This window comes from Leopardus geoffroyi, chromosome B2 (genome assembly GCF_018350155.1).
Source record: "Leopardus geoffroyi isolate Oge1 chromosome B2, O.geoffroyi_Oge1_pat1.0, whole genome shotgun sequence".
Taxonomy (NCBI): domain Eukaryota; kingdom Metazoa; phylum Chordata; class Mammalia; order Carnivora; family Felidae; genus Leopardus; species Leopardus geoffroyi.
The window spans coordinates 40,168,890-40,193,365 of NC_059332.1; the positions used below are offsets into that span (position 1 = coordinate 40,168,890).

Below are 24,476 nucleotides of genomic sequence, written 5' to 3' on the forward strand. Positions count from 1 at the left end.
GTAAAAGGAGCGCTAACGAGGGTCGCATTCACAGAAGTATAATGTCTAGAACAAGGAAGGTGTTGAGTCAAGGGGAAGGGGAGGGTCAAGCCTGGGTAGTGCGCTCAGTTCTGGGCTGAACTAGATCACAGAGTGGGTGAACAGAGGGGTGGATACGTCTCTGGTTATGCCAGAAAGAACCACATCCTGGTGAAAACATCTGCCATTTACTGAGCACTTATTATGGGGCAGCCACCATGGTTCACGCTGGGCAGACAATTCTCTTATTTGATCCTCACGGTTTCGGGAAGGAGGGACTGTTATTGTTTCTATGTCACAGGTGAGGAAACTGAAGCACAAAGGGGTCCAGCTGTGAGTAAGTGGTGACACCGAGTGCTGAAGTTCAGCACCCTTGGCAGAGAGACTAGATAGCCATGTGTGGATCCGTGAGGAGAATTAGGCCCCAGTGAGAGGCATTCAGGGACATCATAAGACCGACTGCGCGGAGGCCTTTAGAGATAGCCATCTCCCCCTCCGGGGAAGCATGTGAGCAAAAACCTGATCGGCATCTCCAAGAGTCCTGTCTGAAGGATCCCTAAGAGTCTAATGGCTCTTAGCTCAGCTGAGCTACGAGATTCTATCCTGGACTCTGATTCTGCAAGTACAGAGCCCTTGGGGCCCCACACAGGCCCTCCGCCCCTGCTATAGCTCTCTCTTCGCTTCAGTCTCCTTTCTGGAGTCCCAGGGATCCCTCATTATAAACCCCCTCCCCCGGTGAGGATGACTCCCCTTTAAGGTGTTGGCCACAGAGCACCCCAGAGCTCAGAGGAGCCCTGGCCTAATTAAAGCAAGCCTTCTGTGAAGCTGAGATGTGTGTCAGGAGAGGGCGGAGGGTTCCCAAACACCCATCTCCAGAGCAGGAGTCATTCCAAGGCATTGAAGGAGGAAAGGGGGCAGACCGTGGCCATCAATAGACAAATGGATACGGAAAATGTGGTGTATACACATACACACACACACACACACACACACACACACACACACGCCCCGGAATATTACACAGCCATGAAAAGGATCCAATCATGCCATTTGTGAAACGTGGATGGACCTAAAGGGGTATAATGCCAAGTGAAATAAGTCAGACTAAGAAAGACAAATACCGTATGATTTCACTCGTTAAGTGGAACCTGAGAAAAGATGAAGAAGCAAAAAGTAGAATCAGAGTTAGGAATACAGAGAACAAATCAATGGTTGCCAGAGGGGAGGGGTGGGGGGTTGGGCAGGTGGGAGAATGGAAAGACACACGTCTGGCATGCAGCCCCAGCTCAAGCCACTAATTACCTTCATGGCCTGAAGCAAGTCCCTTTGCCTCTTGGCCTGTTTCCTCCTCTGCACAGTGGTGATAACGAGCCTGTCCGGCGAGCCTGAAGAGATAAATGGTCTATAGGGGCCTATGGAAAGCCGACTGTGTTTATACCATTAGACAGTGCTGTTATTACCCAGGGGTGGGCTTGGGGAGGGCCCCTCCTGGTTTGACCTGAAATGTCACTCCTGGACAGGATGCTGGCTCCAGTCCTTTCCTCAGGGCAGCCCAGGGGGTGGGTAGGGCCTGTTTCTAAAGAAGAGAACTGAGCACTCAGCAAACATTCACTGATGTTGGTGATGATCTCTGAAATGATTCCATCAGGACGCCACGCCCCGCCATCAGCAGGGCGCACGCTCCGACACGGGAGCAGTGGTCGGCCTCCCGGGCCTCACTCCCACCCTCCGCTTTCCGCCTGGAAAGCCGTCCACTCACACCCCACCCACCCGCCAGAGGAAAATTCCTGCGGCTGATCTCGTGGGTCAGAGGCAATGACCTGGGGAGGGGAGCAGGAAGGCTGGCAGCCACCATGGGCCGGGAACCAATTCCTGGGCTGAGTCTTCTGGACCCCCAGGCTCCACAAATACTCACGCTGGAGGCTATTTTGACTTAATCTGGGGTGACCCCAGAGAAGGAAGCTAACTGTCCCTTGCACTGTTCGGGGACTGAAGAGCTGTGACTTCCAGTAGATTTTCCCTCTGGAGCAGCTGGGTTATTAACACAGCTGGCCCCGCTCTGTCTACTTTCCAAACTGGTGTCGTGGTCATCATCTCATTGGCCACTTCTCACAACTAGCTCTGTGTTTTCCAGGTACAAAAACTGAGACCCACCGGGGGCAACCAGTTGCTCAAGAGAGCAGAGATACTAGGGGCCACTGGGTGGTTCAGTCCGTTTAAGCATCTGACTTCGGCTCGGGCCACGATCTCACGGTTTGTGGGTTGGAGCCCCGCATCAGGCTCGGTGCCGACAGCTCAGAGCCTGGAGCCTGCTTCGGATTCTGTGTCTCCCTCGCTCTCTGCCCCTCCCCCGCTTGCAGTCTGTCTCTCTCTAAAACATTAAAAATAATAATGAATAGTAAGATAAAAAAGAGAGCAGAGATAACAGCCAAGTCAGAACCAGAACCCGGTCTCTTGACTCAAGCATGGCTCCCCCACAATGGTGGGGCCTGAACGGACCCATGAGTCACTGGCATGGCCGGGCCCCTCATCCTGTCCTGGCATGGTGATACCTGCCCCCTATCTTGGCTCTCCTGTTGGGAGAGACCACCACTTCTGACTATGGGCACCAAACGGAGGAGCAGGACGAGTGTAGGACACTGGAGAGGACATGGAGAAAGCAGGATGGAGCCCCCAGGGGGGGGCGGGGGGGGGGGAGCTGCGGAAAGGATGCCACCCCGTAGTGCACCGTGGAAATAGCGCAACAAACTTGGCCTCAGCAGTCCTCCCTCTGGCCCAGAGATCAGAAGAAGGTAGAGGGAAGGGTCTGGGGTCAGCTCTGGGGTAGCACCAGCTGTACCCCTGGACCCTGCTGGGCCCCAGGCGAAGGGGCTCTCTCACATCCTGTTGTGGCCAGTTCTCCATTCGCCCATTGCACTGACAGGAGAGTGACATCCAAGGGCGGAGAAGTCTGGAAGCTAGTCAGTTCAATCCGCACCCAGGGGAGAGGGCGGTCCCGGAATTGAAGTCTGGACGGTGCCATTCTGGATGGCAGGAGGAGAGGGAACTGGGCAGGCCCTACCCTGGCCGGTCTCCTTGGTAAGGGGGATCGGTCTGCTCGCTCCACAGGGCAGGGAGCTGGGGCACAAGCAATGACCAGAGACAAGAAGGCGTGTCCCTAAGTCTTGGGCAAACCCTGCTCCCACTCCTCCCCCAGGCCCTGAGTGGCTTATCGCAGACGCTGGATCTCCTTCAGATTAACCATTCAGGGGTCTGAGCTAGAAACGGAATCTTGGAGGCTGGGAGGCCAGTGAGAGGAGGAGGAAGGGGCAGCCTCAGGACAAGGAAGCTCCTGCAATACTGAACCAGGCAGGGGCTTGTGCAGACCCCAGGCTCCGGGCAGGTGCTCAGATGTGGTAGCTCTGCCAGGGCCCCACCCCTGTGGTAGGGTAGAAGCACCTCAAAGAGTCCATTCCTGGGGAGCAGCTCTCTGGGAAGTATGATTAGTTACACATGACAACTGTTTTTCACGTTTGCTATTTCTGGGCTTTTAGTAAAGTCCTGTTTAAAGGCTCTAGCCTTGATCTAACCATGCTGCGGGTGCCAAGGGGGATCCAGGGTCCACCTCTGGGCCAGGGTGTTAAGAGGAGAGCAGTACTCCCCTGGGACTTGCCTGGTGGCAGAAGGGACATCGGTGAGGGGTCCTAGACCTGGTGTAGCCCCACCCCCACGAAATTCTCTCCCCCGCCCCTGCCAACTTGGGAGGGTCAGGGGGTTCCCATTAGGGCAGTTTTCCTTCCAGATCCCCTTTGTGCATCCAGGACTCCAGCTGTCCTGTCGCTTTCCTTTGCCAGCACGTCCGTCCCTGGCAACTTTAGGTTCTGGGCCAGGGCTTCTCAGAGGGGAGAAAGAAAGGGTCACAGACGTGTCATAAAAACCCTACCCACCCCCAAATTGCCCAGAATGAAGCCCCTCCCTCTGTAAGCCCTCCCCTGCTGCCACCTAGAACCATGCCAGAAGAGATTCCCTAAGAATGCGACATCATTCACCAAGCCAGAATTTAAAAATAATTATATTAATAATAAATATGTTAAATTACATTTAAAACAATAAATAGAAAAATAAACTGATAAATAAAATCAACAGGTACAAAATGTTTCCAAATTTCAACTAAAGAAAACACACAGACGACAGACAAGACAAATGGACATAACGGGAGGGCACTAAATGCATCACAGGAACCCTTCACAGTTTACGTCACAGCTCCCTCCTCGCCTGGTCACCCTTCTTCTCCCCAACTTGGAGACCAGGAGACTCAGTGGCTGATATCTTTGGGGACCCCAGCCAGCGCAGGGAAGCATCTGGTTCCACCTCAATGCCCTTCTGCAAAGCAACCCTGAACCCCGGGGTGTGGGTTCAGGGGACAGGAGTGTGAGGCGGAGCGTGAGGAAGGAAGTCCCTACAGAGGCAAGTCGGTGCTGTTGTGCCGGGTTTTCCTGGCAGTGCCATCGTCTCGGGGCAGCGCCCTCTGCAGGTTGGACATGGCCACGGTCTTTTTGAGGTCAATCACGGCGTAGGAGTCTGAGCTGCGGGCAGGGTGGGTGGTGGGCACAGGGGCTCGGGGGACCGAGGGGTTCTGGGGCCCCTTGGGGCGGTCTCCACCCCAGCCTTTCAGCTCCACCTGGATGTAGTTGAGCTGCCTGGGGGGCTCGGGGCCCGGCCGGCGGAAATCGAAGTTGAAGACCCTCGGGGAGCCTCGGCGGCGGGTCAGCGGCACAGGGAAGCTGCCATGGCTACGGAGGGCAGCCCGGGTGCTGGTGGGCTTCTGCAGCGGGGTCTCATCCTCCTCGCCATCAGGGAAGCCATTGGAGGAGGGAGTGAGCCCGTCCCTCGAGTCTCCATCATCCCCAGCCTCCTCCCCCAGCTGCTGGGCGTGGCTCTCCCACACAGGGGGCAGGGAGGGCAGGTTCTCATAGTGCAGCAGGGCCGCCCGACGGTGGGCAAGGCCATTCCAGCCTGGTTCCTCCGTGCTCAGTCTCCAGCCAGCCCCTGGCCGCAGCCCCGCACTGACGTTCTCATAGGTGCACTTGGGCTGGGCAGTGCACTCGGAAGGGCCCTCGTTGTTGTTGTGGGGCGGGGGGTCATGCAGGCTGGGGCAGAGGCCCTGGCACTTCATCATGTGCCGCCGAGCAGGGGTTGGGCCCAACACAAACTTCACCTGGCCCGGCTGCAGGAACACCTGGGGGTCCCGTGGGTCAGGGCCCCGGGCCTGCGGGGGGAAGGGCACCTGGCCCTCAGGCAGGGGCTGCAGGCAATGCCGGTTCCTGCGGTGGTCATCCTCACCGGCTGGCGTGTTGACATAGGTGTGGGACTGGGGGAAAGAGTCCAAGGGAAGCAGGTAGGCCCGAGGGCAGGGAAGGAGGAGAGAACAGAAGGGAATGGATAAGAGAGGCATAGGGGAAAAGTGCTGGAGTTTCCCCCTCTTCCTTGTCCCCCACACCTCCCAGGGAAGCTGCATCCCTTTCTGGGACAGTAAGGGACCCTATCAACGTTCCTCCCCTCCCGTGATCCTTACGAGGCGCCCTGTTTCCCGGTCCCCCATCCCCACCCAGACCGACGGGGAGGAGCAGGGCAGCTGCTTGCTCACCTGCTCATCAGGGGCAATGAGGGCATGAGTGGACTCTTCCCCAAGCGAGGGGTGTCGCAGGCTGCTCGTTGAGGGGCGCCGGGGTGCTGAGAATCTCGGGCCCTCCCCTGGGCAGCCAAGGAAGCCATTGGAGAAGCTGGAGACAGTGTAGCCTAGAGCTGGGCACACAGGAGACAAGCCCGGGTCAGCAGTGGTGGGGGGGGGAGGTACTTCAACCACCTGCCAACCACCTGCCACTGCATGTGTGGTGTCCTGGGAGTCCTCCAACGGGAGGGGAGATGCTCCCAGGGCCCCCAGATGGTTAGCTCTACTGAACCAGCAGCCCCTGTTATCTTTCACCTCTCGGTGGTTCAAACCCTGCCCCTTCCCTCAAAGCTCAGTGTGAGCCCCGTTTCCCCCATTACAGCCTTATCTGAAACACTTAAGGCCACCTTGTTGTCATTTTCCCTTCATCTCATTCTAGCTCTGCCAGTGAGCTTCAGGGAAGCTCCCAGACATCAGGGGCCGCGTTTCTATTTCTTCTGCGCACTGCACCCCACCCCCACCCCCGCACTGTCCCCGGCTCCCTACCATGGACCAGTTCATGGAGAGCAGAATACGCAGCAGGGGCTCAGTGTGGACTCAGTGAATAAATAAGTAGAAGCTGAGGGAACCTCTCCAGAAATCAGTCATGGGCAAAGATGCCTGAACCAAGCCGGGTATGACCCAGTAGACAGAATGAAGCAAAATAGCTCCAGACTGCTGTTTCCATGGAAACCCAACGTCTCCCCGTCTGCTTCCCAGACCATCAGTCAATACAAGGCCCAGGACTCCCCAGCGTCAGCATGAGTCACCTGACTGGCCCAGACGGGGACTTGTTCATCCCCAAGAGTCATCTGATGGTGGGCAACTGTCCTGGAAGCATGGATCGCCCAGCCATCCCACCTGCCTGCCTGACTCGTGCCTCCAAGACCGGCACTGCCTGGGCCTGTGCTTGTGCGTACAGATGTGGAGGCTGAGGTGCCAAGGACGGGGTCTCCTCACCATTGGGAGGCTGCGGGGCCCGAGGGAGGTCGAGCTCAGTCGGGTGGCTGTTGCGGGTGATGATGACTGGCTCTTCCATCACATTGATGCTATTGCACTGCATCAGATCCTGAAGCAGGTTGAAGATCTCCTCGGCCCGGGAGCACTTGAACGCGAATATCCCTGAAGAAGGAGAGGAAGAAGTGAGGCCCCTCTGACCGTGTACCAGTAGGAAAGGACCAGAGAGGTTGAACGGACGCACAAAGCTCAGGAAAATGTCCCTGAACGCCGGTCCCAGACCTGCAGGGGACGGGAAGTGCCCTCCTCATCCTGAGCACACTCTAAAATCCAAGAGTTCCGGGAGGAGTTGGGCCCCAGGCCCCTTCCTGTCCCCCCCCCCCCCCCACTATCCATTACCACTGTCTAGAGATCTAATACCTCACCTATACTCCCCCACGGTTAAATCGTGTTCACAAGGATGTGTGTGAACACGGGTGAGGGGAAGAGAAGTAAACACCAAAGCAGAAAAGGATGGCAGCTGCCCCTTATCCACGGCTTTGCTTTCTGCGGTTTCCGTCACCCGCAGTCAACCAGGGTCCAGAGGCACATGAGCCTCCTTCTGACAGACTGTCAGAATGTCAGTAGCAGCCTCACGCTAGGTCACAGCGCCTGCATCACTCCCCTCACCTCCTCCCACCTCGCGGGCATGTTATCATCTCGCCTCGTCACAAGGGTGAGCGCGCTACCATAAGGCACGTTGAGAGAGACCACGCTCACCTAGCTCTTCCTACGGTACGTTGTTATAACTGCTTTGCCTTATTACTAGTAACAGTTGTTCATCTCTTACTGCGCCTCATTTATACATGAGACCTTATCACGGGCACATATGTATAAGGCAATGCATGGTAAATACAGGGTTCAGTACTATCTGTGATTTCAAGCACGCACTGGGGCTGTGCCCTGAAGATAAGGGGTAAGAGGCTGGACTGTGTTAGATGACACTTCACATGCTGCCCCTGTCTCCCTCTGCCTATCACTCCCCAGAAAAAGGAGCTCTACCCAGGGCACCAAGCCTCGGCTCCAGTCCAACCACCTCCAAGCTCCACGAGGGCAGGAGAGCTGTCCTGTTCGTTGCCTGTTCCCTGGGTACTTAGCCACTGCCTAGCCGGAGAGGGAATGTCTACTCTGGATGGGCCCTTGGCCTCATGGAACTTAATCTGTGGTGCTGGAAGGAAGGAAGGACGAGCAGACTCGCTCTAGAACACACATGGCAAGGTCATCTTGTGTCTCCTCAATGCAGCTGTCCTGACGGCCCCTCAGATTCCAATGCATCAGCTCACAGTCCCAGGGACGGCAGGCCTGGGCTGAGTACCCATGACTCAAGGGCTCCAAAGATGTCCCTGGGGTGCTGGGCCAGCCTGGGATTCTACCCCAACCTGGCAACAGCAGGGTCCAGGGCTCAGGGGAGGCTACTTGGGGTGTGTGTGAGCACCACAACCAGGCTGGGGTATGGGACAACTGAGGTTTGCAGGGATGGGACGGACAGCAAGGGGAGGGGGGTGGGGAAGGAAAAGTACCTTTCTGGCAAGACATGTTAGGGGCTACAAAAGGCTGGGCAAGCCTGGAGTTTTAGGAGAACCCGGTGTGGGGGCCTAGGGCAACCCCTCTGGGATCCCAACTGCTGCTTAAATACCACGAGGAGGAGAAGCCCCTTCCTGTCCTCTCTCTGCTCAGCCAGTGTTTAACATCCCCTACCTCAGACGCCCAAAAGGTAAGATATGTAGAGGAGAAGGCTTGCAGCCAGCAGGACGTCAGAGGCTCATTGCTGTGATGGTGGCCTCATCAGACAAGCTCGTTCGTCGCAACCCCGCTGTCACAACCCCAACTGCATCCAACACAAGCCCATGCTAGGTTCTCTCTGCAGAGCTCAGGCCCGGGTCCTACAAGATAAGCTGAGACCATGCTACTCCTTCAAAGAGCCAGGGCGGGCTCTAGCCTTGACTTCATGGAATGATCACTACTCTCTGACCCCTGGCTGCAGGGAGAAAGGGCAGGAAGGGAGAACACATCATACTCTGCTGCCCACAGGTGACAGGAGACAAGGATGAACTTCTCCAGGGTTGCTCTGTATATCAGAGACACAAGAGTCTGGCCTCCCCAAGCCTAGCATTCGCAAGCCATGCAGGCCCAAGGTAATCAGAGCCTCTAGCCTGACCCTGACCCTGACCCTTCACTGTTCATCGCTCCAGGGTATAGGACTTGGGGGCCCACAAGAAAGTCTGTTCCTGCGTAGCGGACAAGGGTCCCTCGAAACCAGAGTCACAGAGGGAAAAGAACTTGCTTGCTCTCCCAGGCAGGCTCTGGCCTCGGGAGCACTGGCTCTTTCCCATGGGCTATGCAACAAATGTCCCCACAGAAGGTCCCAGGCTGGGGCCGCAGTGACCGAAGAGAAGGAGCACTGGCCTGGGAGTCCACTTAGTTCCATATCAACATGCTGTGTGCTCTTGGCCATCAACCTTCCCTTCTCTGGGCAACACCTGCCAAGCCAACAGGCTTCCCCATGGTCCCCTGAGCTATGACCTCCGGCCCCAGCCCCTCGCCCCTATCCCAGGGGCGGTACTCACCCTGGCCCGTCTGACACCGGCGGCCACTCTCAAAGGAGAAGAGGTTGGAGTCATAGCCATAGCGCCGCAGGCAGAGGTAGGGCCAGCGGACAGCCTCGCGCCGATGCAGGTGCAGCACCAGCTCGCTCTGTGTTAGCTCCATGATTCCGGAGCCCAGCTCCACCCCTTCGTCATCCACATTCGTCACCTGAGGGGCAGGGAACAGAAGGGTCATTGAGTGAGCCCATCAAGTATGTAGGGGTCCCAGAGCCATTGGGAGGCAGGCCAATGCAGGGCTAGGGCTGGGGGGTCAGGGGGTTCGCCTGCCTCTACCAGACTCCCCGGAGATGCCAAATGATCGCTGGGAGACTAAGCGGATGAAGCAGTGCCAAGGACCCACAGCAGCTCTCTAGGCCTCTGCTTTGTCATCTGGGCAGTGAGGCAGGGGTGGTTAGCTGACCTCCAAGGTCAGATGGTTTGACGGCCAAGGTTAGATAACCTCGGATGGTCCACCGCTTGTATCCAAGGACCAGATGCTAATGGAGGAAGGAGTTCGATTATAAGTTCAAAATCTTAAGACCCCCGGGGGAGAGTCAAGCCCAGGACAGAACACAGACCTTCTCCACCCCCTCTCCAACTCCAGGCCCTTGCTAAGGGCTCCCTCTTCTGGTGAGCAGGAGAAACCTGTACCTCACAAGCTGAATGCAGGGAGGGGGCTCCCCCTACAGGGAGGTGAGAGGTGGCAGGTGGCCAGGGGTGCACAGGTCCACTGGGCCCGGCCTTACCTTCCCAAAGTGAACAGCAAACACTATTATTGGGCTTCCAGGTGTTATGCACTGCTTTAAATACTTTATGTATATTAACCCATTAATGGAGACTTTTGTTGTTTTCTCCAAAAAAACCACCATACGTGTATGTGTGTGTACACATTTATATACACACACATACACACATATACATACATACATATATGCATATATACACACATACATACATATATATGTAAAGCTACAAAGATAAATTGGAAGGAATGAATGTTCTAAAAGCACGATTTTTCATCACAGTATTTCTTCATTCTTTGTAGTTAGTAACAGTGTAGGAGAACCACAGCACTGGCAGCAGCCTGGGCCCCGCTCCCCAGGCCACTTCAGCAGCTCTGAGGCATCTTAGTGAGCCACAACCTCAGCCTGTCCCTTCACCTTCTCCAGGGAGGCAGAGGCAACTCAACAGGTTGGCCCGAGCCCAGGAGGCCATGCTGGGAGAGCTCCGGAGAGGAGGGGTCGGTAGGTACCTTGAACTTGGTAGGGTGGTTGTCTGGGACGCTGTCTCTGTTCAGGCAGCTGCAGCAGCTCCCCATGGTGTCAGAGCAGCCAGTCCGCCCTAGGGAAAAACATAAGGGATAAGGTCATCGAGGTCAGCTCCAAAAAGCCTCACTCTGGGGACTCTGGCAGAACGACCTCGTTGTGATCACCTACTCTTGGGCACAGTGGGACACTGTCCCTCCTCGAAGAAATTCACATTCTCAGGGCGCCTGGGTAGCTCAGTTGGTTGGGCGTCCGACTTCAGCTCAGGTCATGATCTCACAGTTTGTGAGTTCGGGCCCCACGTCGGGCTCTGTGCAGCCAGCTCAGAGCCTGCAGCCTGCTTCAGATTCTGTGTCTCTCTTTCTCTGTCCCTCCCCCACTCACACTCTGTCTCTCTGTCTCTCTCTCTCTTTCTCTCTCAAAAATAAATAAGCATTGGAAAAAAAATCTTTTTTTAAGAAATTCACACTCTCAATCCAGGGCCAGGCATGCACTGGATAAACATTAATTCAAGTGAGGATGTGTTAAAGATTAATTCTGACAAAAGGATGGAAGAGAGCTTCTCAGAGGTACCATCTGACCGTGACCTTGAGAAGTGAGTAGGATTTTGACAGATGTAATGAAAGCGAAGGGAAGCCTGGGCTGCAAGAAAAGAAGGGAATGGAGACAAGCAGGGAACCAGAAGAAGTGATTTGCTTCAGGGGGAGGTGGATGCTAGTTTGGGGCCCTCATTCAGATTTAGCAAACAAACTGTAACTGGGCAGTCCCCGACACTTTAGCCTGGACCTTTCTTTTTTTTTTTTTTTTTTTTTGTCTTCTTTTCCACCTCACCCTTCCCACATCTCCCAAATTCTCTTTTCTTCCCTCACTACCATCCCAACATCTACTTCAAATTTATCTTTTTGATGTTCTCTTCCATGGGGTATTACATTATGGCCAAAAGATACAGTAAGAAGACTGAACTTAAAACAGGGCACACTTTTTATAACCTCGATTAGCTATTTCTTCATGGAAAAAATAAATGCTGGGTTTTCTCTCCTTCATATAAAGGGGAGACCAGAGGACTTACTATCTGGCTTTTCCCTCCAGGATTATGGCACTTGGATTATACGTCACAATGGTTGGGCCTCTGTCTAGAATGGAGAGGACACCACCAAGCTTGAAAGACCTACGGGAGCAAGCAAATGCACAGAACGATCGCAACCAGAATGGGTTGCAACTCGATACAAGAAATGAACCTGTAGGATTAGATATCCTTCTAGAACTCCCACTGAACGTGTAGAGCCTTGAACAATCCTGACCTATATCCCCCATTCCTCCCAACTTGGAAAACTCCAGAAAAGTGGCTCCTATAAACAGCTCTCACCTCACCCAGGCCATTGGGGAGCTGACCATGGGAGGGGCATGGGGAAGGACCCCCACTTTATTCCCCCTGTTCTTGGTGGGGCGTCATGGCAGGTAGTCTGCAGAGAAGTCTCCTGGATCCCTCTGGGACACACCTGGGGCTCACCTAGCACAGGAGACAGAGACCACAGGTTAGTGGAAACCTTTCATCCTCGCCCCCAATTGTTAATGAAACTCACTTGCTGTCAGTCCATCCCACCTGGATTATCTGTTCCAGGTCCTAAGGGGACAGAAACACAAAGAAGAAAGTGAGATCAAGGGCAAAGGGGCCACCAATTCCAAGCCCCACAGGCGCTGAGAGGGAGTGATTCCCACAGCAGCAATGAGTTTGAGTTTGAGGCAACCTTTTAAGTTACCTCTAGACCCCGACCCCATCTGAATCCTGTTACAACCAACACCAAAACCACCACTTTACCTTTGTGGGGAACTTTACAGAGAGCTTTCTCAAAAGGACACTATGATGTATGGGAAAGAACGCTGGCTTAAGATTCAGAAAACCAATCTTCAGGTCTGTTTTGTTGCCATTAAGCATCTGGGAGACTCTGGCAAGTCGACCTCCCACCTCCCACCTCAAGGCCTTAGTTTTCAAGGGAAACATCTGTAACCTGCAGAGTTTCTCGCTGAAATAACTTCTACAAGTGCATAGGAAAAATGTCACTAAAATGGACATTTGCCTCTTCCAGAACAAGCTCCCTCAATCTCACATTTGGAAACCTGATAGATTTTCTGTTCTCCAAGTTCTGAAAGGCTTAAAATTTTTAACATACATGCTAACAATAAATCAAAATTTCAGAGATCGGAGCCCCAGGTGGACAAGTTGACAAGCCAGGACCTTGGAGATCCTTGAAATCCCACCCTCCTGCTTTCCAGAAGCAGTATGTTTTCCCAGGGCCCCATGGGCTCTGCTTCCTCAGACAACTTCCCAGATAAAAGGACCCCCACCCCCTGGTCTGGCTTATTCTCTGGAAGAAGGAAGCAGGCTCAGGGAGATGTACACAGCCTTAAGACGGGCAGCTGGGAAAATACCGAGGCTTGAGCCATCAAAAAGGAGTCTGAGGGTGAAACCAAGAACTACAGGGTGCAAGATGGGGGAGGGTGTTGCATCTTTTTCTGTCCCCTTCATTTGTCTTTAAGGTATCAGGACATATCATGACACTTCACTGAATGGGGTTACGTTGGCTGGGACAGGAAGAGGGGGCTCAGGTCTGGGATACGTATGGATTGGAGATGCGGAGTGTCAGGGATTATGGGGACTCAAAATATGTAAAAGGGCTCAGAGAAACGTGGGCAAGTTTTTTTGCATTTGAGCATGGTGCAAGGAGAATGGGGCGTATGCAGGATCAGAGGAGCCACAGAGCTCTGGAAGCATTCGGGGGGCATCCCGGAGAATGGTGGCTCTGCGGGCGTAACAGAATTCGCAAGAGTGAGGGGGTTCTGAGGGCTCCAGGACTAGCGAAGGTGTGTCCGGAGGTGAGTGGGGGTGGGGTGGTTCTGGGGCGTGAGCGACAGATTTAGGTTGCGGGGTTGTCAGGGGAATTTCTACAGACACTGGGAAGCAATGGGGGAGGTCGGGGCCGCGCGCAGTCCCTGGATCCCCGCTCCCAGCCCCGGGATTCCACCGCCCGCCCGCCCTGGGCTTCCTCTGGAGGGAGCGGAGACTGCGGCGCGGCGCGGTGCGGCCTCGGTGGAACCGCCTCGTCCCCGCCCCGCCGCGCCCCGACTCACATCGCCCCGCGGCCCGGGCGGCGCCGGGCCCCGCTCCCGGGTCCCGCTGCAGCTGCCGCCGCCCGCCCGGAGCTAAGGCCTCCCCGCCCCGCCCCGCGGTCGCGGGGTCGGAGGTCACCGGCAACACCAACGAGACGCTGCGGGCGGGCGGACCCGATCGGGGGCGACAGGCGCGCAGCCTAGAAGGTCCCTTTGGAGGACTTTGCAGTCAGGAGCAGGGAGCATGCGCACACGCCAGAGGGCGCTCCGGGCCAGCAGCGAAGCTAGCCCCGCGGGGGCAGGGTGGAACCTGGGCGGGGGCGGGGCGAGGGGCGGGGCTGAAGAGGGAAACAGAGGTGGACCCAGAGGTTTCCACTCCCGGGATCAGAAAAGGAACCCGGGTAGGGGAGAGACAAAAAAGATGGGGGAAAGGTCTGAAGGGTCGGAAGGGAGAAGTGCAAGGCGAAGGATCCCTAAAAGGGGCTGGGGACCGGGAAAGGCAACTGGGTGGGGGTGACAACAGACAGAGAGGGGCGGAGCTAGGAGACCCGAGGGAGGGTCGGGGGGGCGGGGACATGCTGGCTCGGAGAGACTTTGTGTTCCGGGAGTGACTGAGAGAAGACCCGGCAAAATGACGGCACCCTAGTGTCGGCCCAGTGCCCGCGGGGGCGCGGTGCCGGCGCTAAACACCTGGGAGTGGGGAGAGGGGCAGTGGAGGCTGCACAATTTCCACCCTGAGATCTCCCAAATACTTTCCTTCTGGCTGCAGCACCAGGCCCCTCCCGAGCCACTGGCTCTACCAGTCCCCGAGGGGCGGGCAGGGACTGCGGGGGGCGGGGGGGAGGAAGGGCTGCACTCCCGGGGTGGGCAGGGGCAGGCGCTGAGGCCTCGGGGTGGGGACTAGGTGGAGGCCCGACGACGGGGTCTGTCAAGAACGGCCCGGACACCGGCGCGCAGCGAGGGTGAGACCCCAGCAGAGTCCCATTCCTTCCCCCAAACTCCCAACAGGCAGACTGGGGACCCCAACTGACTCCTGGGGAAGTCCAAGAAAAAACTTTGGGGATCTATCGAGAAGACTCTTGGCGGGATCGGACACTTCTCCCTCCATTGTCCGCGGAAAACCTTCCCATCCTTTTACCTCCCCAGTCCCTAGGGGCCGCTCAGGCTCTGCCCTTGAGCCGGGTTGCACCTGCGCAGGGGCGGGAGAGGGGTTTCAGCCCTTATCCAAGGAGGGGACGAGAATTCTTGAAGGAATCCAGCATGTTAGTAAGACGGGGTCCAGTGCTGAGTGGAGGTGGGAGTATGGGAGGGTGAGGGGTGAAGGCTGATTTCTGAGTGTTGTTTCTGTGGGGGGCAATTTCATACTATAACCCGGAAAACAGGGTCCCAATCCACTCTGAGATCCCAGATGGCCCCTGTCCTGTTCGCACCCTCCCCCAAGGGCCTCTTGCTGCCTGGGGCAGGGGCATTGGTGTTAGAGTTAGTGGCTACTCTTAGCCCTGAGTATGAACAGCCCACACTGGCTGTTTTCCACAGGAAACAGGACCAGAGGGACAGAACAGGAAGGAAGCAGATGGGTGTGGAAGCAGGGCTGGGTGGCGCAGGACTTCTGAAGGGGGCTGGGGGTGCCTTGCAGGGCTGGGAAGCAATATAACTGTTATAGTCCAAATTTTGTTTCCAACCGCAAAGCTGGGTCTTATAAAGAGGACTGAGATTTGGTGAGGCCCTCCTGTGCCCAGCTGCAGTCAGAATCCATCCCAGATCTCCAAAGCAGCCTCTTCCTAGAATATCCCTTAGTTTTCTAATGTAACCTTAGGTAGGTTAACCTCAGTTTGTTTCTTTGTTTCAACTGGAAAATGGGGTAACAGAAACTACCTGATAGGATTGTTATGAGGATGCATAATATTATGTAAAATGCTAATATAGTCCCTTGCACAGAGTAAACGTCATAGAAAAGTTGCTCTGGTTATTTTTCTTCGGAGGGTATTGTACATACCTGCCCAGAGCTCTGGCCTCGTTCTCCCTGGTCTCATCTCTGTCTTACCCACTGGGCCATGAGCTCCTTGAGGGCAGGGCCCATTCCTTTTCTACTTCAGTAGTCACCCCCACCCCTCAAGATACTGTGGTCCTGCTAGGTCTGGCCCAGAGGAGGGCTGAAGAGATGTATTTAGAATTATCTGATGAAACTGGAAATTGCTGCTCTAGGTAGCATCCACAAGCACAATATTTTCTTTTGTCCTCGGGCTTATACACTAGATGAGGAACTGAGAGGGGCACAGGGCACAAAGAGAAACATTAGGTACTAAATCTCTCAGGATGCGGAATGTACTTACTTCTGGAGCTCAGGGAAGGGAGAGCTGGTACAGGCTGGAGGGGCTGGGAAGGGGTTCCTGGTGAAGTGGTCCTTTTACCTGCCCTGAGCCTACAGCTGGAAAAGGAGGGCCTGTGTTGGGAGTGCGGAGGAAGCAGGCTCACTGGGGTGTTCAGTGCACTGTCAGGAAGGGTGGGAGTTGAGGCTGGGGAGGCGGGGCTCTCTAGAAAGGCGGAATGCCCTCTCTTTCCACGATGGGCCTCCTCTTTCCTATGTCTGGGTCTTGGGAGACCGCAGAGTTTGAGCTTCAGAAATTCTGGAGCCAGAAGGCCTGGCTTCCAAGATGTGGCTCTGCCACTTAGTAGCTGTGTGACCTCCGGCATTTATCCTCTCTGACCCTCAGTTTGGCCATCTGCAAAATGGGGTCAAGAAGACCACCCACCTCACTTGGTGATTGGGAGAACTGAAGGAGACAATGCCTGCAAAGCACTTACCACTGCCTGGCATGTTGTAAGGGCCTGATTAATGGGAAGTGTTCTTGTTTTCTGGGCAGACTTTGTCACCAATGTCAGTGCTGAAGTCTGGCTGGCCCCACCGAGGGGAGAGCCTCACCCCTTGGGAGCTAGGTCCGCCAGCCGACTCAGACACTGACCCAGGCCACTTGCCCAAGGAGGATCCTGAGGAAACTTCTGAGCAGGTAGTAGGAGCCCTGCCCTTCCCTCTGGCCCCAACATGCTCTCCATCCTACAGACTGACCTCCTCCCCTTTCCACCACCTGGAAAGATGTTAGCCTTTCTGCCCAACCTCCTGTGGCCCTCTTCTCTTTGCAAGAATAATCCCTGTCTCTACAGCCCCCTTGCATCGGGATATAGGGGTCCGCCACCTTCACATTCTTCACATGAATACACATTACTTCCTCTAGGGGGTCTGTGCTGTTCGGGCAGACTCTAGGCTTTGGCCCTAAGGAGTAAAAGGGGTGACTTAAAGCATAAGAAAGGATACCATTTGAGGGGGGAGCGGGGCCTCCCCAACCTGCCTCCATCAGAGCACAAATGCAGGAGTGGACCACCTGTCCTTGTCTTGATCTTGAAGGAGGGGGTGCTTGGAAGTTGTTCCAGATTGGAGAAGGGGTGGCAGTGAGGAGAGGAGGAAAGAGGAAGGCAAACCCAACCACCCCTCTCCTGCTGCATCTCCTCAGGACCCTGAAATTCTGAGCTTGGGGCTTCCTGGCTTGGACACCAACTGGGCCCCCAACCAGCCTGGGCTTCGGATCCTCCTGCAGCAGCTGCCTCCACAGGACAGCGACGTGGGTCTCCCTCTCCCCAGCATCCCTCTTTCTCACCTCCCTCTCTTTATTTACTGTGGGTCCAGAAGCCAGAGGACACGGATCTAGGGCCTAGCTACGCTAGTAATTGAAGAAGCCATCCCGCTCCGACCCCAGCCTGAGTTTCCAAGTCCACACAGGGCAGGGCGGGGGGGGGGGGGGGGGGGAGGAGATAGCATCCCCTCTGCTTACAATGCTTAGTTGAGGAGCAAATGAGAAAATGGACATGAACGACTTTTGAAACCGATAATGGAATGTACAAATGTAGAAAAGTATGGTTAAGTATTTATTAAGGCCCTGTGTGCACCCAGACTAAAGGCTTACAGTTCACTTGGGGAGGCAAGACAGGAGAATGTGGAATACATTGGAAGAACACAACAGAAAGCGATAGTGAGCTACAGCTCACTGGGGGGCAAGGATCTAAATATGTGGTGACAGGGCTCAGTGCTGTGGGCTGTCAGGACCTGAGTGGTGGCCATTCCTGGGGGAAAGTGAGACTGATGTAGACTTATTTCCAACTCTCTTCCCTCTTTCCCTCTCCTTCTCAATGCCCTTCTGTGCTGTTATCTTCTGCACCTCCCGGAGGTTCTACAACCTTCCTCTGACCCAGCGGCTAAGCCTTCTCTCTCCAATCGAACTTCAGTCTTGCCTGCTGGGGGCTCTCCCACTCACAGTGGAGGCCTGTTTTTGCAGGAGCGCTACTGCCTGGCCCTTGGGGAGGATGAGCTGGCAGAGCTGCGGCTCTTCTGTGCTCAGAGGAGGCGGGAGGCCCTGGGACAGGGGGTGGCCCTCCTGGTACCTCCCGAGCTGCCAGAACACACCTGCGAGAAGGTACGTAGTGCCCCCCCCCCATTCCCCTTTGCCCTCTCACTTCTGCAGAAGGGGCTAGCTCTAGGGACACGGGAGGGAAAAGGGGGGATGGACAGCTTGGAAAACTTGAGGAAAAAGAGAAGCCAAGTTTAGGGGTTCTCCAGTGGCGCCTGCAGTGGAAGGTGGGCTTGCCAGGGCTGGGGGGAGAACAGTTCGGTGGGGGGTGGGATGGAAGCGCCAGGAGGGAAGCTAGGAGCATGATGCGGCCTCTGGGCAGCTGAGCATCCGCGCCCGGCAGTGCAGGGAGCGGCTGAGGCCAGGGGAGTACGGAGTGTTCGCAGCCCGGGCAGGGGAGCGGCGCTACTGGCACCGGGCTTGCTTTGCCTGCCAGGCCTGCGGCCAGGCCCTGATAAACCTCATCTACTTCTACCACGACGGGAGTCTTTACTGCGGCCGCCATCACGCAGAGCTGCTGCGGCCGCGCTGCCCGGCTTGTGACCAGGTACAGCCCCCGAAGGCGGGGGGGGTGGGGGGGGTGGTGGGGTGGGGGGTGGTGGTGGTGGTGGTGGCGCTGGGGGAGAACTGGGAGGGTTGCCTAGGGTCCAACGTGGCAGGATGTAAGGGGACACCTCTTCCAGCACCCAGGAATGGAGAACTCAGAACCAGCTTGGGAATTCTGTGTTCCCTGTGTTCTCGCTTGAGCTTTGGGCATGGGGACTTGTCTTGTACCCTCCCCGACCGCAAGCAGAGTCCCCCAGATTTTCGTGGACTAAGAATTTCTCCGGAGCAGGGAGTGTCGGACAGACGTTCATCTCAGCTTTCCTGGTGCCCAGTGCTGTGCCTGATCAGGCGAGGAACTGCCATACTGTCAGTATATGAGGCAGAGTGTAACCCTGGGTTGGGAGTCCAAGCGACCAGGGTCGCACTTCTTCAGGCTGTGCCACCTGCTAGCGGGATCCTGGCTAGGCCAATCAGCCCTCCCTGCATCCGAGAGTGGTGGAGTAGATCAGATGGGATGTCTGTAGACGACGTGCTTTAGCGTTAACTGGGTATAAGGCGTGGTTATTGGGTGAATGAATGAGCGAGTGGATGAATGAATGAATGAATGAACTGCTCTCCCTCCCTCTCCCAGCTGATCTTCTCCCGGCGCTGCACCGAGGCGGAGGGACGGCGCTGGCACGAGAACCACTTCTGCTGTCAGGACTGCGCCGGGCCCTTAGGCGGGGGACTTTATGCCCTGCCGGGGGGCGGCCCCTGCTGCCCCAGCTGCTTTGAGAGTCGCTATTCGGTTTCCGGCTCGAGCCGGGCCCAGACACTGGAAGGTAGGGCGTCCCCCGGTAAGGGAGGAGAAAGTGCAGATCAAAGGGGAAGGGGGCAGCGGCTTGGGCTGGGCTGAGGAGGGGATTCTCCCGGACTGGGACCCTCGCCCCGGTCCCACGCCGTCCCGTCCCTCCAGCAGCGCCCCCGTCCCCCCCACCGCACCCCCCGCCCCGACCCGAGCCTCGGGGCCCGCAGCTCTCACCGCGCGTCCCTGGCCGGAGCGCTCCAAGGGCCTCCCGAACCCACCCCGCGCCACCGTTGGGGCTGCGGCGCGGGACTCACTCCCGGACTGGGGACGCGGTCGCCCTCTGGTGGGCGGCGGCGGGGAGGGGCGGGGGAGCCCGGTAGAGAAGTCGTGTCCGCGGCGGCGGCGCGCACGGCTCGGGGGCGGGGCGGGGCGGGGCGGGGGGGCCGGGCCCCAACGGGGACTGGCTTCTGGGGCCCGCCCCTCTCTGATCCCGGAGCTGGAGAGTCGGGACTCTGAGATGGGCGTTTCTGACCCGGCCCGGAACAGGGGAGGCTGGTGTTGACAGAGTTGAAGAAAGGGACCGCACCCCGCTGGATGCCGCTACGGTCTCCCGAGCTGCCCTTCTCGCCGCTGCCCCCCGCTCCAGTCTGGAAACCCAGAGGGAGCTGCTTGGATCCAGTCCAAGGCAGCAGCGTCGAACGGGGGACAAGGTGGAGGCACCCACAGGGCGGGAGCAGGGCCGCCTGGAGACGCCCCTCGATGCCTGCCCCACCTGCTCCTCTTCTTCTGACTCGGAACCCGAAGGCTTTTTCTTAGGCCAGCGTCTTCCCGGGCCCTGGAAGACCCCCAGAAGCCTCCAAGCTGGGGACAGCGACACCTCCAGGAAGCACTGCACCATTTGCTAGTGGCGCAGCCCGGAGACGGGGGAGGGGGTGTGTGATCTGTGAGGTGGGAGGACGAGGCTCTCCTCCCCCTATAAAAATCCTAGACTGAACGCAGTCAAGGGCACGCCTGGGAGAGGCGGCGAGACCACAAACTTGGAGTGCTCCCTCTTAAGCCTGCGTATTCTATGACTTCTGATGGAGACTTTCTTGGGGAACCCCACCCCCCAAAGCTACGCATCCCCTGCTGAGCTAAACCCTATCCCCACCCCCGCAGGCTGGGACAGCCCCATCCTCATCATCTTCCTGAGCCAATGAAGTGATCATTCAGAGACCACGTGTGGCAGTGACAGGTTGGCCAGCTGAAGGCCAAGAGGGAGCCAGAGGCGGGACGCGTCCAGGCGACCGTAGTGCCAGGCCGCGCTCCTCCCCTTGAGGAGCTCGGGGACGCGCAGCCCCGGAGTTCTCCTACCCGGGCGCCGGACCTCTCTGGAGCAGCTGAGCCCCCTGCCGGTCCGTAGCCGGCGGAAGTGAGAGACCGGAAGTTGCGTATCCTCCGGCGCCGACACGGTGCGTCGGGCGAGGCCTTGTGGATCCTGAGGGTACTACTATGGCTTCCAGTGGGGTCGGCGTAAGCGCCCCGGGCGCGGCGAATGAAGCTCCCGAAATTCCGGACAACGTGGGAGATTGGCTTCGGGGCGTCTACCGCTTCGCCACCGACAGGAACGATTTCCGGAGGTAACCGAAGTCCGGGAACTTGTCCCTTTCTGGCCCTCCGCTCCCCTGTACACACCTCCCATACTTCCCATCTTCGCCCAACCTGGTGCCTTTACATTTGCCAGCGTTTTGGCCTCGCAGTGACTCTGGCTGTGCTTTGGAGAGGTCCTTGACTGGGAGAGTTCCTGTGCGGCAAAAGCGATCTTTTCAGTTACTGGGCTGTCTACAGAATCTCACCCTGACCAGGGGGACCCGGGAAGAAGAGGCGCCAGCGCACAGGCTTTTCAGCCCTGGGCGAGTGTTTAATTGGCTTTTGCATTTGATCCCGTTAGACACAGGAACGACTGCCAAGCAAGTAACCACGTGGGTCGTGGCAATCTGCCTTCGTAAAGATCTACCTTCCTGCAGTTCTAGAACAGTCTTTGTGCCCCCGGGAGGTTTTTCCAGGGTGGTGATGGTAAACCTTTACTCGTGGTATGTTTCATTAAAGACAAGTGACTCAGTGAGCACAGGGTTAATCAAATATTCTTTTTCCAGGAACTTGATCCTCAATTTGGGACTTTTTGCTGCAGGCGTTTGGCTGGCCAGGAATTTGAGTGACATCGATCTAATGGCCCCTCAGCCAGGGGTATAGCCAAACAGGTAAGCATTTAACTACTGTTCTGCGTGTCTAGGAGCCCTAAAGGCAGAGAGAAGCAATAATTTTTATCTTCTGTTTATAAAATGAAGGAGACTTGACATAAGGCCCTTGGCTACTCCTAGTTAAATATGTTTACAGACATTGCAAGAAATTTTGAGTCTCTTCCTAATTTCCCTTCAGGCTTTTACATTTCTAATGCCACCCGTTGTCCTGTCGTCTGATTGCAGACACATGGAACCCCCTGTGCTGTACTCGAGCCTTCCAAAAACAGCCTCCAATCTTTGACCATCACAAGACTTTCCCTGATGGAAGTTGAAGTTTCATTCAGACGGGCACCTTCCCTTCCCGATTGCCTTTTCTTCGTTGAGCCCACTCAGAACTCCATTCTCTGGTCAGCAGTCAGGCTTCAGCCAAAGTGTTGTCCTCTGTTCTATAAAGTTCTGTACATAGGTCCAAAGTTTCTGCAGGGGGTGATTTTTGCTCTTGTCCTGAGGAATAATCTAATGGTATTTTAACAAATATTTGGAATAAAGACTGCACGCAAAGACAAATCATTTTATTCTTTTAATAAGAAACTTCGGCTTACAAAAACAAGGTGTAAAAAGTCAAGATTTACAAAAATCATAAAAACATGATTTATATTTCACACTCAAAAGAGACAGGAACAAGCCTCAAACATGGATTGTAACAGAGGTGGTTTGCTTCATATTGAAGAAAAAAAAAAAAAAGGGAACTGTAGCCATTGTACTTGATGTGAACATAAGAGGAAACTTATTTTTGAGGAATTTCCATTTTTGAGCAGAACTAGAGGAAGAAGCCATTTGGTGTTGCATAGCATTTTAGTGCACCAGGTGGGTTTTCCAGGCACCAAGGGGGCATTGTTGCTGTAATAGAGTGGGATTTGTTGGTAGAAAGAGGGCAGTGATGTGCAGGTGGAGGCAAGGTGTAAGCAAGCCTGGGCAGTGGGCACTAAAGAAACTGCTTGAGGAAGCTGCTTTCTTCCCAAGGAAATGTTTTCTGACCCTAAAAGTCATGGTAGTGCCACTGTCCAGGAGTTTGGAGTTCTTTGGAAATGGAATATGAAAGGAACTGGCATGGAAAAGACTCATGTAGGCTCAGAAAGATGTGGAAATAGAGACAAGTTCCCCATGGCCATTTTTTTCTACTTGTTTTATTCTAGGTATTTTTATCCTTATTATTTTGTTTTATTTTAAAAGTTTATTTAAGTAGTCTGTACAGCCAACATGGGGCTCAAATTGACAATCCCGAGATCAGAGGTCACATGATCTTCCAACTGAGCCAGCCAGGCACCCCATCTACTAGGCATTTTTAAAAATCCTGCTTTTCCATGCCAAGTCTCCTGTGGAACTAGTATGGGATTAAAGGACATGAATTGGAAAGGGAGGTCAGTATGAATGCACCACAGTGGCCTAATTGTTAGAGTTGACAGATGTCGAGCAATCTGTTCACAAAAGGTAAATAGGACAAAACAGTCCTTCTTGACCCTACCGGCATAAATCTCATTAAGAAATCTGATTGAGAGTTAGATTGTATATGTATTTTTAAAAGCACCATTCTCTTGTATTGATTGGGTAGGTCCCACCTGTTAGGGAAGAGTTTGAGCTGTGAATTCAGGCCTGTGGCTAGCTTACCACGAAGCCCTCACCCTCTAAGAATCTACTTATACTGGGACCACAGATGATTTGATAGTTTTGTAACTTACTGGGTGTTAAGATGAGGAAGGGTCATATACATGAGAGCAAGGCTTAGGTTTGAAGCCATCACCTCCCAAATGATGACCAAGAAGGAAAATTTTAAGCCATAGCATAGATTCTAAGCCCGTTCATATCTGTATCAGACCACTAAGACAAATACCAGCACCTCCTGTCCTTCATTGATAGGAAACAGATCCTTGAAGTCGGCAACCCGATCCTACTCACAACTGAAAAGTCTATTTTAAAAGGCTTTTTAAAGTTGAAAAGAAAAATCCAGCAATGATGACATGGCAGCTTCCAAAAGCATAATTTACATTTCACTCAAAATTTAATGTTATAGCTTCATTTACTGTTAGTCAGTTTGTAAAGCCATAATACTGGCAGGGTAAAGTTTCATTTAAACTGGCTTCATTCCTCAAGTGTTAAGAATTTAGCAAGTAAAGCTCTCAAGTCTACAATTTCCCAAAGTTTTGATGAACAGTCATTAATTTTGTAAATGAAAATGCTGGCTTTTACCATTCCAACACAACACCCTCCCCAAGGGAAGTCCATTTTACATCGGTGACGTGATATTCAGCCCTGGCTGGTTAACAGGACTATGAAAATCTCTTCTACTACCTATTTAGATTTTAAATGGAAACATGCCAGCAGAAGTAAGAAAAGAGTCCACAAAAATGACCATTTGCCTTAATGCCCTAGTGGCTGTGGTGTATTTAGAGCAATGTGTGGGTTGAAAGAATAAAGTAACACTTGGTTCAAGTCAAAGCCCTAGACCAAGAGAATGGTTAAAGGTGGAAGATACAAAACTAAACTCACAGTCATATTTAGAAGGCGCTTTTTAGCTTTAGTGCTGACTTGAAAAAAAGGAACCACCACGAGGGAGGTGCATACTTACCCGGTAAAAAAAAAAAAAAAACTAAGTTGCCATGGGAGATTTTGCTCCAAAGGTACAACCTCCTCACCTAATTAGGCCAGTAATTAGGCTGAGGGAACCAGTTATCAAATGTGCTTCAAGTGGTGAGCTTTCTAAACACCCTTTGGTGAAGTCTCATGAGCTCATTGGAAACCTTAAGGTCAGAGTAAAAGGAACAGGCTATAAACAGCCCTGCAGGTGAGCAGACTGGGTCTT

The 24,476-nt window shown here is 54.7% G+C and overlaps 3 protein-coding genes across 10 annotated transcripts; 2 read left to right on the forward strand and 1 right to left on the reverse strand.

The window, feature by feature from the left end:
- Positions 1 to 4,095: 4,095 nt before the first annotated feature.
- FRS3 (fibroblast growth factor receptor substrate 3) lies at positions 4,096 to 19,759 on the reverse strand. 4 transcript variants are annotated; one of them, XM_045498181.1, is made up of 8 exons: positions 13,683 to 13,890; positions 12,157 to 12,177; positions 11,920 to 12,063; positions 10,541 to 10,629; positions 9,271 to 9,457; positions 6,668 to 6,829; positions 5,645 to 5,802; positions 4,096 to 5,368 (listed from the first exon to the last, which is right to left on the reverse strand). In XM_045498181.1, the coding sequence occupies exons 4-8, from the start codon at positions 10,604 to 10,606 to the stop codon at positions 4,457 to 4,459; spliced, it is 1,485 nt and encodes a 494-aa protein (XP_045354137.1). In that variant the 5' UTR covers positions 10,607 to 10,629; positions 11,920 to 12,063; positions 12,157 to 12,177; positions 13,683 to 13,890; the 3' UTR covers positions 4,096 to 4,456. The 4 variants fall into 4 exon arrangements, with proteins under 4 accessions (XP_045354137.1, XP_045354138.1, XP_045354136.1 ...); XM_045498182.1 differs by lacking the exons at positions 12,157 to 12,177; positions 13,683 to 13,890 and adding an exon at positions 19,629 to 19,759; XM_045498180.1 differs by lacking the exon at positions 12,157 to 12,177.
- PRICKLE4 (prickle planar cell polarity protein 4) lies at positions 13,319 to 20,323 on the forward strand. 5 transcript variants are annotated; one of them, XM_045498186.1, is made up of 7 exons: positions 13,319 to 13,427; positions 16,526 to 16,669; positions 17,171 to 17,278; positions 17,882 to 18,127; positions 18,405 to 18,608; positions 19,239 to 19,428; positions 19,941 to 20,323. In XM_045498186.1, the coding sequence occupies exons 2-7, from the start codon at positions 16,538 to 16,540 to the stop codon at positions 20,297 to 20,299; spliced, it is 1,239 nt and encodes a 412-aa protein (XP_045354142.1). In that variant the 5' UTR covers positions 13,319 to 13,427; positions 16,526 to 16,537; the 3' UTR covers positions 20,300 to 20,323. The 5 variants fall into 5 exon arrangements, with proteins under 5 accessions (XP_045354142.1, XP_045354143.1, XP_045354140.1 ...); XM_045498187.1 differs by lacking the exon at positions 13,319 to 13,427 and adding an exon at positions 13,980 to 14,062 and having other exon boundaries at positions 18,498 to 18,608; positions 19,941 to 20,304; XM_045498184.1 differs by lacking the exon at positions 13,319 to 13,427 and adding an exon at positions 13,981 to 14,062.
- A 441-nt stretch (positions 20,324 to 20,764) lies between these two features.
- Positions 20,765 to 22,183, forward strand: TOMM6 (translocase of outer mitochondrial membrane 6). Its single transcript, XM_045498203.1, has 3 exons — positions 20,765 to 21,013; positions 21,530 to 21,634; positions 21,860 to 22,183. The coding sequence occupies exons 1-2, from the start codon at positions 20,886 to 20,888 to the stop codon at positions 21,624 to 21,626; spliced, it is 225 nt and encodes a 74-aa protein (XP_045354159.1). The 5' UTR covers positions 20,765 to 20,885; the 3' UTR covers positions 21,627 to 21,634; positions 21,860 to 22,183.
- Positions 22,184 to 24,476: the final 2,293 nt, after the last annotated feature.

What these genes read in the sequence shown, in the direction of transcription:
- FRS3 (XM_045498182.1), bottom strand. Translation starts at nt 10,606, where the DNA reads ATGGGGAGCTGCTGCAGCTGCCTGAACAGAGACAGCGTCCCAGACAAC. An exon ending in GGCCCCGCAGCCTCCCAATG is followed by an intron (nt 5,803 to 6,667) that starts GTGAGGAGACCC and finishes CTGTGTGCCCAG; the next exon opens with CTCTAGGCTACACTGTCTCC. An exon ending in TCATTGCCCCTGATGAGCAG is followed by an intron (nt 5,369 to 5,644) that starts GTGAGCAAGCAG and finishes TCTTTCCCCCAG; the next exon opens with TCCCACACCTATGTCAACAC.
- PRICKLE4 (XM_045498186.1), top strand. Translation starts at nt 16,538, where the DNA reads ATGTCAGTGCTGAAGTCTGGCTGGCCCCACCGAGGGGAGAGCCTCACC. An exon ending in CAGAACACACCTGCGAGAAG is followed by an intron (nt 18,128 to 18,404) that starts GTACGTAGTGCC and finishes CGCGCCCGGCAG; the next exon opens with TGCAGGGAGCGGCTGAGGCC. An exon ending in CCGGGCCCAGACACTGGAAG is followed by an intron (nt 19,429 to 19,940) that starts GTAGGGCGTCCC and finishes GGCCCGGAACAG; the next exon opens with GGGAGGCTGGTGTTGACAGA.
- TOMM6 (XM_045498203.1), top strand. Translation starts at nt 20,886, where the DNA reads ATGGCTTCCAGTGGGGTCGGCGTAAGCGCCCCGGGCGCGGCGAATGAA. An exon ending in GACAGGAACGATTTCCGGAG is followed by an intron (nt 21,014 to 21,529) that starts GTAACCGAAGTC and finishes TTCTTTTTCCAG; the next exon opens with GAACTTGATCCTCAATTTGG.